General features: G+C 32.2%; 1 protein-coding gene across 1 annotated transcript; it reads left to right on the forward strand.

Moving 5' to 3' along the window:
* Nucleotides 1-3657: 3657 nt before the first annotated feature.
* Nucleotides 3658-12515, forward strand: LOC115443397 (cystathionine beta-synthase). The gene is made up of 10 exons (XM_030168772.2): nucleotides 3658-4186; nucleotides 5506-5615; nucleotides 6874-7044; nucleotides 8146-8327; nucleotides 8677-8898; nucleotides 9249-9381; nucleotides 10061-10241; nucleotides 10521-10655; nucleotides 10913-11151; nucleotides 11423-12515. Exons 1-10 carry the CDS (start codon nucleotides 4170-4172, stop codon nucleotides 11494-11496), a joined length of 1464 nt encoding a protein of 487 aa, XP_030024632.1. The 5' UTR covers nucleotides 3658-4169; the 3' UTR covers nucleotides 11497-12515.
* The last annotated feature ends 1134 nt before the right edge of the window (nucleotides 12516-13649 follow it).

Genomic DNA, 13649 nt, shown 5'->3' on the forward strand with positions numbered 1-13649 from the left:
TCCTACAACATAGATCCCGAACCCAGAATCCACATCAGGATACGAGTTGAGCATATCAACCGGTCTAATTATCTCCATTTCTACGAATTGGTATTGCTCTAAAATCGAAATAAACTGTACATTGAAGGAAAATTAAACGTTGCTTTATTTATTGCAGCTAAATGTACAAAACCACTCGTGCAAAATCGACTTGTATTTGTCTGAATTTATAATTTTAAGTAGTTTTTTCTACATTGATAACTCTGATTACCATTATCTATCGATATTACTAAGGCGTTGCCCAGCAGCTATCAAGTTGTTGCTGAGAAACATTCCTAAGTAAAAAAATCATCTAACTATCAATTATACCAATCTGTTTTGAACTTTCTGGGTTATTTAATTGTAGCAATAGTCGGCTTGAAAAAAATTAGAAGTAGGCCACTTTTTAGTTAGGTTACATTCACATGATTGCTAGTAGATGGTAGTTTGTATTCGCTCGCATCAAATAGGTACCTACGATTCAGTATTTCATACGAGGACTACTTATTTCATGAATTTTTTTTCACGAAGGTAATATGATAAATTAATGATTAGTTGTAGGACGAAATGGCATAATCAAACTTGTGCGATACTACGTGACTTTACAATATTTGATAAAAATGTTTCGAGATTTTTCCAATCTCAGTGATAAATTCACGTGATATGCCGGAGAAAATATTTCTCGAATAATATAATAATTTTCCTGAATGTTTTTTTAAAGCTTAAAGCTAATTAGAAGTTAACTAAACTATTAATTTATACCAATAGTAACTGTTTTATTTGTATTGTAATATGCACTGTGACTCGCGTGGATGCAATTTCAATTTGTTTTGATTGGCCGTATCGTTTTTACGACAATTCTGCCAATGTCAAATTAAAAAGCAGAAGATATACTTACGTGCTATATTTTTGGCCGGGTGAAAATTAAAAAAAAAATGCTAAAAAGAAACATTGTTCGTGTGAATCTTTCCTTAGTGATTGATAGCGCTAATAGCCGTGTGAGGAACAATTATTATAGGAGACCATTTTCAGATCTATCAGAATAACAATGGCCTGAAAAATATTTATCGGTATGATATTTGTATTTTTTATACAAAGGACAGGGGAAATGGAAGCCACCTTTTTATTTATATCCAAAAACAAAAATTGTAGGTACTTCCTTCAAAATACTGTTAATGAAAACTTTCCATGTTTTTTACTCTAAGATTATAAATACACAGTAATATATATAACCGAGACCGTATCAAAAGCTGATAAGTGGATTATACAAAATTTTCCCTATACTTTTCTGACACGCTTTCAAATCATAACTTGTAATTTTTACGGAACACGTATTAAATTAATTATTTATTACAATTGAATAGATATCAGTAGGTGGACCAAAAACACATCATGCAACTCAGAGATCGTAACGCAATAAGTACATGAATGTCGTGGCTGAAAATTGGGTAAACGCTTACTAACTTCCTCGTCTTTTATGCTACGAGTCCTTTTGTGAAATATCAACAGAGAAACCGTAAAATATATCTGCTTTTAATATATTATTACTATTTTAGTCTGGCACTCGCTGGCATTTTCATAATGGTTATAGTCATAACAATGAAATAGGGAACATTGCCAAAAATAGGGTGAGTATAACCGTGAGAGTACGCCTAAACTGGTGAGCTAGGTTTTCAGTTTTTCGTAAACTGACGAAGAGATTGTAAAATAACGAAACGTATAATTCACGAATGTCATGTATATCAGTTGAAGTCACAAGAGGAAAGTTTTGCCCTATGACTAACTTCCGGCCAAAAGTTCAATATCACATCCGTTAGGTGTTTATAAATAACGTACTTTTTGCTGTGTACGATAACGACAGGGTGACACAAGTGGCCAACACTAAATAAATAAAAATAACAATGAAATGGTCTGCCAACGGAAATAATACAACGTCAACAACATTATATTGTTTTCATGCGAGTATTATGAGCAGAGTATCGATATAGGTATCTGTAAACAGACGACTCGATTTGCGTGATCAGTATAAAATATGTACTAATTTTTTATTTTTTTTTAGCATTGCATATACACAAATGTATACAAGCGGACTTAAAGCCATAGGCATTCTGCACCATTCAACCTAAGGGTGGTGCAGAGGTAATCGTAGTAGGTGTATGAAAAGAAGGTTGAAAATATACATTTTTATTGATTATTTACAAGCTATTCCGACGGCAATTACAAATATCTACTTACAAATATATAAAGAGGTACCTATTTTTAACGACTAGTACAATAAACGCACATATTGAATTATGCGAAAATTAACGACCAGAACGTAAGTAAATATATATAGAGAATGTATTATTTCAATATTGATACTTAAATCAAAGTAAATATATACCTATACTGACCGTAGATAGGCCAGAGTGTTCTCGAATGGAGACCACGTGCGTATAGAGCAGCGTTCTACGGTTACCTGTAAAATGGACAGGCAACATGGAACAACTAGGTATGGAATGAAAGAAACCCCAGGAATGCAGACCGCATTTAATAATTCCGTTTGGAAATCTTTGGAGGAGGCCTATGTTCAGCAGCGAATGAAATACTTAGATATTTTATTACTATAATTCTTTAAAACTAACCTTAAAATAAACATTAAAATATGCAATTGTACGAAAAACCCACTATAAAAAAGATTTTCCTTCTATTTTGTAAGTAATTTTTACCATATCATATAAAATCAAATTATGCGAAACGGACTTCCATAAACAAATAGGCAATGTCCAAATTGTACACAGATACATTAAGTCTTAGATTTAACATATAAATACTTTTTAATCCATAACTCACATTGGGAATATACCTACAAAAATCGGTTGCGCAGACGAAACCGCGAGCTTGTGTTAAAATATTAAAAACCAATCGATATATGGGATATACGTAGTTGTTGCAGACTTAATAAATTATACAAACTGTTTGGCCTTGTAAAATACCTTAATCTAATTCAAATAGGGCAATGAAGGTTATTTAATCAGACTATATCACCTTTAAATGAGATTACTGTCATTTTTATCAAATTTTTCTGATTACTAGTTACTTAGGACCGGAAATCATAGAACTGATGGAATAGATTACGTCTATCGACGAAGATCACATTAATAAAATAGCGACATGAGACCCAAGATGTATAATATTAAATTGCGTTTTAAATCAGAAATTTATTAAAATTGGAGTAATTTATTACATTGCCCTTTTTAGTTTATCTACATAGATGCAATTATAACCGAAGTTTCCAAAATATACTTACGCTTTACCATATTTAAAAAAAAGAAGGTTATTTTATAATACAATTTTCACGTATACAATAACGTTGAGCATCCTATGTGCTTTTTCTGCTGTTCTTAAAAGTGCCAAGACCCTTTTACTAAAATATGTGTAGCATTTTCATGCAGCAGTTTGTAACAAATGTCCCATTTTATATGTACATGCAAATATAATTTATACATCAAAATTAATTTAGTAGTTATAGGTAATATAGCGACCTAGATTTTATCATAAAAATATACTATAAATAACAGGTTGATAATGTGCGTGTATCATTGTGATCCTTCCCTGTTTTGATTCATTTTATCAGCTTTATATTGTTTTCAGTGCTGGAGATTCTTTGTTGCCTGTTTATTATTCTGAATATACACAGCTATATGTGCAAATAATTACTAATATAGTGTAAAGTGCGAAAGAGTGCACATAATGAGTACCTGATCGGACTTTACCGACAGACAGATATTGTTCGCCGCGACGAGCAGAGCTTCGTCTGAAATCGTTAAAAATCGGTTAGGAAAATAAATGTACCATTCAAAAATATACTAGGAAATGAATACGAGTTCATTATCAAACTAAATAACTGTAGTAGGTTGACACAATTTATCAAAGAAATCAACTTTGTGATATGTTTTGATAAGGTTGCCGTTAATTTAGCTATAAAATTGAAAATACAATCAGTGAAACGATATTCGTAAGCCTTATATAAATCAGTGCGTTGGCTGGCTATTCAGTTTTCAAACTTCCTTCGTGATTAAACTGTTTACACCGATAAAGTTGCACAAGTTACATAAGTTACTTATTTAGTGGCTTACTAATTTAGTGTCATATTGAATAGGTTTTTCACAATGCCCTGCAATACAAGGTACGTAAATTTATTCAACCTTTATTGATGGAGATAATAAATATTAAAAGTATTAAAATAGTTTAATTAATCCAAATCCAAATTATTTTCAAGTTAAGTATACATTATGGAGTTCATAAACTACATTACTTACTTGTGAAAAAAAATTAAGATATCGCTCCACGTCTGAAAAAATATGACCTAGTACGGTACAATGTCATATCATTCATATATACCTACAAGACATTTCTTGTGGCGAATAGTGTCGTTTACTTGGTTCGCCTACTATGGTGGTGGTCTTCTATAACTTTCTCCCTTTTCTCGTCCCCTTAAAAACATGAGGTTTCGTCTCAAACTCATAAATAAGATATAGCATTGTGGTATTGATACATACTTTGTTATGATTGCTATACGAAACATAGCAATCATAACAAATGATTGCTAGTATTTATGAAAAAGTGTTTTACTATCAGTAGATATAATATTGGAATAGTTTATCGAATAAAAAAAAATTAAAGCAATTTCTAAAATCGAGATTTTACCTATAATATTTTGTTCCATAAAGTGATGTTGATAGCTTAGTAAATTTTTTTTACATCGTCTTATTGTATTAAGTATAATTATTTATTATAAAAACATCTAACACAACTTGGATATAAAAGACGAAGTGGGTACTCACCTCACTTGGTCAAATCGCATTTTTTTCGTCTCATAGAATAAATATTATGTATTGTAGAGTCAATGTTACAAAAAAAATATAATATTTAACTTACTTTTTGATTTTATATTAAACTTCCCTAAGATTCTTGTACTCTATTATATAATTTTACACATAATCCGTTAGAAGGGACGAAGTGGTGGATGACGCAATTGGAACATTTTGATTACAACGGAAATAAAATCTACTACATACTGACAACATGTAGATAAGTAAATAATAATGGTGAACCGATACACTCAGGATAATCATATAATAATGGTATTCTTTTGTACCTATCCGTATTAATATGGATTGGCGTATCTAGAGAGAATTTCCAGAGCGGGCGTCGTGCCTCTCAAACGACAACAAAGGAATGTTTTCCATGTAGTTGTATATGTTGATTATTTTTAGATTTTGCTTTATGATCCTGGAGTCGAAGCTACATAAATCTGATATAGACAAGGCCCGAACTCCCCTTCTTTTCTAGCTACAATTTTATTATACGTAGGTACCTATAATCTAAATTCGGCAGAAATATTAGGAATACCTGAACTAGTTTCCCTCATCACTGCAAGAATTGTCAGATAAAATTTTTTTTGTAAGTACTTATATTTTTACAATAATAAATTTCCTCTTGCAGCGGTCGTCACCGGGGTAAAATCTATGACAACATACTACAAACTATAGGTGACACACCTTTAGTTAGACTCAATAGAATCCCCAAGGACCACGGATTAGAATGTGAAGTATGTAAGTAATAAATATACGTTATAATACTAAAGGTTGAATACAATCATAACTCGTATCTATATCCTTATTGTCGGAAGGATTAGGATTTATTGATGAAAAGTGTATATCAACGACTTCATTAATCTCTAGGCATTTACTTATCGATCAAATAATCGTAATTATATGTTTTAATGATTGTTGCTACTGTGATAATTTGTATTATATTTTAAGACTAGCTATGTTTACAAAGTCATTTGCGTAGACTTAGGTCTATATCGGCCTTTTATACCCCTCTCGGTCCCCTCTTTTTATCAAGATGTACCACGCTTGGGGCCTGAGTTCGAGGTCATCAAGCATTCCCCAACTACCTTACAATGAAGCTTAATATTTTCCAGTAATTAGATTTTGAATACAATCATTGGCCTTAGCATGATATTTCATCGAATAATTTAGTTTGTCTGTTTAGACAAACAACAAATATCGAAAGTTGGTGTTTTACGTTCTGTTCACTATTACCGCACGTCCAGATTTTTTTTACTAAAAATATTAAATTTACAGACACGTAGGAAGGGTTTTGGGCTTAGTCCACTACGCTGTCGTACTGCCACTTTTCATTTACACCATATAAGCAATGAACATGTAACCCCAAAGAAAATATCTTTTAAAATAGTTTCCTATTGAGCTGTTAAGTAAGGTAAAATCACCTTGCTCTCTTAGAGAGAAATTAAGGACTCCATGTCGCCGCCACGCGCCCGTTATTATTCCGCCCCTCATTTTTGTCTCTTTGAGTATCTGCCCTCGCCCAAGCCTTGTGGCTTGGCTTCAAAATTATCAAGTAGCGATAATCGAATTATCATAAAAACAATAACAAAATATTTTAAACCAGATTTTTTTAAAAAACGACATAATATTAAAATACTATAAGCTCTTTCCTGTATCCTCTAAAATCTAAAGGTTAAGAAGAACTAGATACTTCGACTAAGATCAGAGTTCGTTGGACCCAGACGTAAGCTTACGTACATAATACGTACGTTAACTTACGTTGTTTTATTATGTATGATGTTATAATATTATGTACTTTTATTTAAGAGTAAGTAATATGGTACATTTTTCAACAATTTTTTTTTTTTATTATATTTATAGCTAATTAAGATAGAGCCTACGTTAAGTCTGTTTAAAATTCTTATTAGCTATTAATTACCTAACGTACCCGGTTACCATAAATATTGATAGATTTATTTATACTAATTTTATATTTATGCTTTCCATTTTTTCTCAGATGCAAAATGTGAATTTCTTAACCCAGGAGGCTCTATCAAAGATCGTATATCTTACACGATGGTATTAGAAGCAGAGAAGGCCGGTGTTGCTAAACCAAAGACTACTAGATTCGTTGAGCCTACATCCGGTAATACCGGTATCGGCATGGCTCTGACAGCAGCAGTCCGCGGTAAGTATATTATAATACTAATATGTGTATGATTTTAAACTAATCTAAGTATAGTGAAATATAAAATGTATTTATACCATGAATTAATACGCACTCATAAATAATTAGAGTAACAAAATACATGTAGAAACATTGATTAAATGATCAAGATATTGTTTTACGTAAGTATATCTACCAATTAGATACCTACCTATGGGATACGATTACTAATATATTATTAGCATGTCATTAAGAGACGTCCTTATAAACGACTACAATTATTGTTTTCGTTTAAAGAGAGAGTTCCGACTGTAAATGAGAACCAAATCGACTAACCACCATTTTCAATAAACGATCCCAATCGCTTTTGATCTAATATGAACCAATGAGAATAGAGTTTTTTAACATGTTACCAATAGTCAAAATAAGTCTATTTTGATTGGTTCATTCTCGGAATCCGATTGAAGATTGGAATTGGGATCGTTTATTGAAAAAGGGCTCTAATATCGATCTACGTAGACTGCAAACTTTCAAGGTCCCGTCACTGATCTGGAATGTTATAAGCACCCTTACCCCATATTGGCAAACAAAAACAAGAAAGACCGTAGGCCCTTATAATATTATAGGTTATGATGCAATTCTATGTAGATTCCGTTGTGCATTGGTTGTAAATGATTGTTGATTAAATAATAGTGTTCCTGTATACATTATTAAGCACGCTGTTGCAACATTGTATCGTTTAAATTTATATTCTTAATGTAATTTTATGATCGGAGCAACTTTATGGTCCCTACATAATATAATTATAATATCACCCGCTGTCAATGAGCACCTTATTAAAATTATTGTTATTGTTATCTCAACTTCTCCTGTTCTTTAATACCATAGTACCTATTTTATTGAGTCCTGTCCAACTCTCGTTTATGGTGGTAATTCTCCGCCCCAACCATAGAAAGCTTTAGGTAGTAAAGACACGCGATGGTAAAGCACCCTCTGTTTACTGCAATTTGGTACTTTGTTATTTTGTAAAGTACGTTTTAAATATGAGTATAAAATAGAGCATTATAATGCAATGCAATGTTCTATGACATACAGCATTTTTTTATCGTTTCGTCATTACAGGATACGGATGTACAATTGTAACTCCAGATAAAAACTCTGATGAAAAAATGAACACCATTAGCCTCCTGGGAGCCCAGGTAGTTCAGACTCCTGCAATGGCGCCGTGGGATAGCCCTGAAAGCTTCGTTTCTGTTACGAAAAAAATGTTGGCTGAGGATCCTAACGCCATTTCATTGGATCAGGTAAATGTGTAGATTAGACCCAAATAGTTATTAACAATATAATAGAATTTTAAATATCTTACTTATAAACAATAATATTATTAATTAGACTGCCTCTGTAGCGTAGTTATGTTAAAATACGACTGTAGTACTGGGGTCTTAGGTTCGATGCCAGGGTCGGGCAAAGTGGTATTGGGTTTTTCTACGCAGTACCAGCCTGGATTCTGGAAATTGTGTCGATTTGGCGATAAGCTCGTGCCTTTTTACATCATCTTCAGTTGATGCATTACTTGCGCCTCTGCCTACCTCTTCTTTAGGTATTGCTTAATAATTTTGCAATATTTTTAAATGAATCAAATAAATATTCCAGTATAAAAACGACGTGAACCCATGGACTCACTACGAATACACTGCGGAAGAAATATTGTCTTTAGTTCCCGACTTGGACATGATAGTTATAGGCGCTGGAACTGGTGGAACCGTTAGCGGCGTGGCCAAGAAAGTCAAAGAAAGACGCCCCGACTGCGTAGTCGTCGTGGTAGACCCTAAAGGTTCAATAATATTTGATGAAGGTCGTCCTAACTTATACTTTGTAAGTCTTTGTAAATCACAGCTATTTTGTGAGTAAAATGTACTTAAAGTATTGCATTATCATATAGTATACTAACTGTTAAGATGTATCATATAAAGAAAAAGACCATGGTTTACAAGGGTGCGGAAGTGGCTTGAAAACCTATATTATCTAGTAAATTTATTTTGTTCTTTCTTATTTAAAGAAATACACCGTTTGCGAGACATGAAGATGTAAATATGTTCAAAGTCAAATTTGCTCAATATGCTGAACTAAACTGAACATTATTTTAAACAACGACCCTTATTTAGTTTTTATGTCTATCTAGAGATTACTAGCTTTTAGTTTTGTGTACCTAACACATTTTGCAGGTGGAAGGCATTGGGGGTGATTTTGTACCGGATGTTTTAGACAAGTCCTTAATTGACATCATTGAAAAACCAAATGATTATGATGCCTTTAACATGTCACGAGAAATAATTAAAAAAGAAGGCTTATTGTGCGGTCAGTATGTTTAACATTAAGAAACTTATTTATCTATTATTTTGATCAAATTGCTAAACAAATCGATGTCATGATAGTAGTAGGTATAAAGGTACGTATTATTACGTGCTAGCAGAGAGTTTGTCATTGTAGTTAATGATGATGAACGGCTTCTCAAGTACGTAGGTATCATTAGCAAATGCTTTGATAATGCTACACGCTACTCATTATGGAAAGCGTATCATCATTCAGTTATCCGATAAAATTAGAATGCATATTGAACGCAGTATTATGTAAGTATACCTAAAAGGTATTAAATAGTACGCAGTTAGTATGTACTAACTGCGTCTGTATTATATACTGTATTTTTTTTTAAAGAGGACCACCCACCTCTTAAGATTATTTTTATTATTTTGAGCAAATTGTGACAAAACAAATGACAGAGACTCTACTCTTACCTGAGACCATTTTGCTCCCATTCAAAAATACTCGTAGTCTTTTACAATTGAAAATTAATTGTGCCATCATAATATATTGTGCCGGGAGATGTTGTTTTTTAATTATTAGTTTTTTAAATATATTTATGAAAACTTAAATTACCACTTTGTCAGACGGCATACATTATGCCGGGAGACATTTGTTTTAAAATAATTATATTTTTTAAATATATTTATGTAAATTCAAATTACCACTTTATCAGGCGGCAGCAGTGGAGCAGCTATGATATCAACAATACGAGCGGTAAAAAAACTTAAGCTCGGAGCGGGTAAACGTGTGGTAGTTATTCTACCCGATGGAATCCGTAACTATATGACAAAATTTGTCACCGACCAGTGGATGGAGGCACATCTATTCAAGGAACCACCTGAACGCGAATTCATGTTAGTGATATGGGTGTTTTGTTATAGAGTCGCTAGCTTTACCTAAGAAATAAGTTTTTATTTCTTTCGAACCTATCTGTTCACGTTTTATTTTTTTAATAATTATTTTACTTAAAGATCATCTCAATAATGGTACAAAGGTAAATTTATTTAACTCGATAGAAATATTGTAAAAGCTATTTTAAACCTTAGAATATTCATTATATAATTTGTTACCTTAGTTTAGACTTTAGATTTTCTGCATTGCCGTTCTAGATTCATAATTTTGAAATAATGCAGGTGGTGGGACAGATGCATTTCAAATTTGACTATAAACCGATCTGTGCCTCTGGTGAAAGAACAATGTTCGTGCATAGCCGCGCTTGCTGCAATGGGATCAGAAAACAGTGTAGCTTTGGTTATCAACGATGAAGGGTAGCTATTGATATACTTATACTTATCCTTTATATTTTTAATCGTCTTCTTTTAGAATTTGTAGCTGATACTGCAACAGATCAGGCAATCAAAACTTACACGATTTTTTTTATTTTGGATCTACCACAAGTAATTTACCCGTGGTGGATCGACATGGAAACACTGGAAACATCTTTGTCGGCCATTTCAGGTTATACTAAGAATTTATTAAATAACTTACATATACTTTAATATATGTTTTCTTTCTTTCTTTTCAGGTTTTTCAAAGGCGTGTTGACCAAAAACAGTTTAAGATCAGAAGCTACGAATCCTAAAAAGTCTGGTAACATCGATTTCAAGGAGCCCGTAAACCGACATATGATCAAAACATATTACAAAATAGTAGAAAACAGAGGGAATCCAACCATCGGACTAGCTTCACGAATACTGGATATAACGCCATTTGTTATCATTGTGGAAGCATATTACAACACAAACAATAAAACTCAACTTAAAGGTAAGGACCACAATGTAACAAAACGGAAGTTACTTGTTAGAAAGAAGCAATCACAAACAGAGAAAACCATTGCATTGAAAGAGGATCATAGTTATATTTCATGAATATTAAAACAGCAATTGACATCGACTATTTAGTCGAAAAGAACTTAAAACCAATAAGTAATAAATAAGTAGGTAAATCTGTTAGGTCTTCCCTAATCTAATGTTAACGCAGTAACAATTGAAATTAAAAATTATAGCAGCTATATCTATTTCTCTTTTTTTTTCAGGTTACATTCCAAAAGGCATTGTAACACCAGAACATGTACTGGATTATATAATTGAGCACCAAAATAAATTATAATTTGTAGCCATCACGACCGGCACACATAACGAATATGCTACGCAGATCTTTTATATAACTATAATTAAATTAAAATGAATGGCAGTCTTCACTATCACCTAATGAATTGGGAAATTATTAATATCGTTTATTATTTTTTTTATTTCATTTATTCAACCTATTTATATCACTACACATGACGGGAATATGAATTATTTAATCTATACCCTAGAAATACCATTCAATTCTACCATTTTGGAGCTGTAGATTACGTAGGTGCGTGTCGTACAGCTCTAAAATGTTAACATCATATTGGAGAGCGAGAGTGCGAAATGCATTGATAACATTTTTCATTTGATTTTTCCCGGCACACATCGCTCTCACTTGTGCAGCAAATTTACCAGCATCAAATAAATCAATCATGGAGCTGATGATGACCAGCTTCTTATTTACACAAGCTACCTACGCATTGATACTGTGTCAATATAGGTATCTTCTAAGTCATAGACTGCGCTACGGCAGCGGTCAGCGAGTGGAAGAGTCAAATGGTACTAATTAACAATCAAATATAATCATTTTAGTAGGTTAAGTGAAAATCTTTTATGTAACTAATTAATTATGTTAAAATAAAATAAATAACCATAATATAATAATAACAGGTACTTATATTATTTCCTTATTATAAGGCATGGTTTATTAAGAATGTATTAAGAAAAACAATAGGTTTCTACTGTACTGATTGAGTGCATTGAATTTGAATTATCGCCTGCCGACGTTCAGATTTTTTGCGCGGAACTTTGTAATGACCTCACATAATATATTAAAGAGTCACTCTCTCCGCAGTCTCCTCCACTTCGTGCAAATTACATGTCCAGGCAAAATATCCCACGAAGAAATGCCTGCATTTTAATGAATTATATTCGAATGGATAACATATCAAGTATTATAAGATTAGCATCGATTAACATTTTAGATATTTTTATTTATCTTCATGTAATCATCGTTTAACTGCCAAAATTTTATTACATTGTTTCCAATCAGTGACGAAATTTTATTTTTGATGTTTGTATTTTATGGTTAATTACTTACTTAACTATCTTCAAATCCTACAATAGAATTATTTTAACTATTTACCAGGTTAATAATATGATTGGTAAAATTAGAAACATAATATAAATTATTAAACGAAGGCCTTTTAATTTTGTCTCCTAAAAAAGGCACTTCCATCCACAATCCTAAAAGTTTTATTCGAATGCGCGATTATAAATCCGCCGTGCGTCCTGATTCATGACGCAACCTGTGCATAATGATCAATTAGGCTTGTTGGTAAAGCAAAGTGCACGTGTCTCTGTTGGTTTCGAAATTACGTACTAACCTACGTTCTTCGTACCTTTAAAAATAATTTGTAAATATTTTTTTTTACATTCCGTCAAATTTAAAATAAGTGCAATCTTGCCCATGCAATAAGCGACGTTTTAGTTGCCATTATAGTTCAGATTTAAAATAAATAGTTATATAAACTTTTGTGTCTATAGAATTGTAGTGAAACTTTTGTGTCTGTAGAAAATTTGGACGTTTGTGTCTATAGAATATACATCAATGGCAATACTTAATTATGTTTTTATCTAAGTTACAATTTCTTTAAAGTTAGGTTCTCGGTTTTCTCACGTGAAAAGCTTTACCCGCTACAAAAGTTCTTAAAATACTGTAACGAATTATAGCATACATTACATACATATATACATTTGACAAATCAAATTAAGAATTCATTATTTCGCATAGGAACAAATTAACGGGTTACAAAAATTTACAATGAGTTAATCCAGGAGATGGTCTATCCTTGTCTCAAATTGCATCAAAATTTTATTAGCTAAGTAGTTCTGCGTTTAATTCTAACAAGCATCTGAATGTCCAAACATTTCACAAACCTTTGTAATTATAATATTAATAACAGGAAGGTAAGATAACCCCATTTGATTCTGATATACCTAAAGCTGAAGAGTTTGTATGTTTGTTTGTTTGAACGCGCTAATCTCAGGAACTACTGGTTTAAATTTAAAAAAAAATTACTTTTGGATAGCCCATTTATCATGGATAGCTATAGGGTATATATCAACATGCTATGACCAATGGAAGCGGAGCTGTAATGAAAAATGTTGGAAAAACGGGCAAAT

The sequence above is a fragment of the Manduca sexta genome, chromosome 13 (genome assembly GCF_014839805.1).
Source record: "Manduca sexta isolate Smith_Timp_Sample1 chromosome 13, JHU_Msex_v1.0, whole genome shotgun sequence".
NCBI classification, from domain to species: domain Eukaryota; kingdom Metazoa; phylum Arthropoda; class Insecta; order Lepidoptera; family Sphingidae; genus Manduca; species Manduca sexta.

Excerpts from the sequence above, each read along its gene's own strand:
- LOC115443397 (XM_030168772.2), top strand. Across the intron at positions 5,616-6,873 it reads CGGATTAGAATGTGAAGTAT|ATGCAAAATGTGAATTTCTT; the intron begins GTAAGTAATAAA and ends ATTTTTTCTCAG. Across the intron at positions 7,045-8,145 it reads TCTGACAGCAGCAGTCCGCG|GATACGGATGTACAATTGTA; the intron begins GTAAGTATATTA and ends TCGTCATTACAG.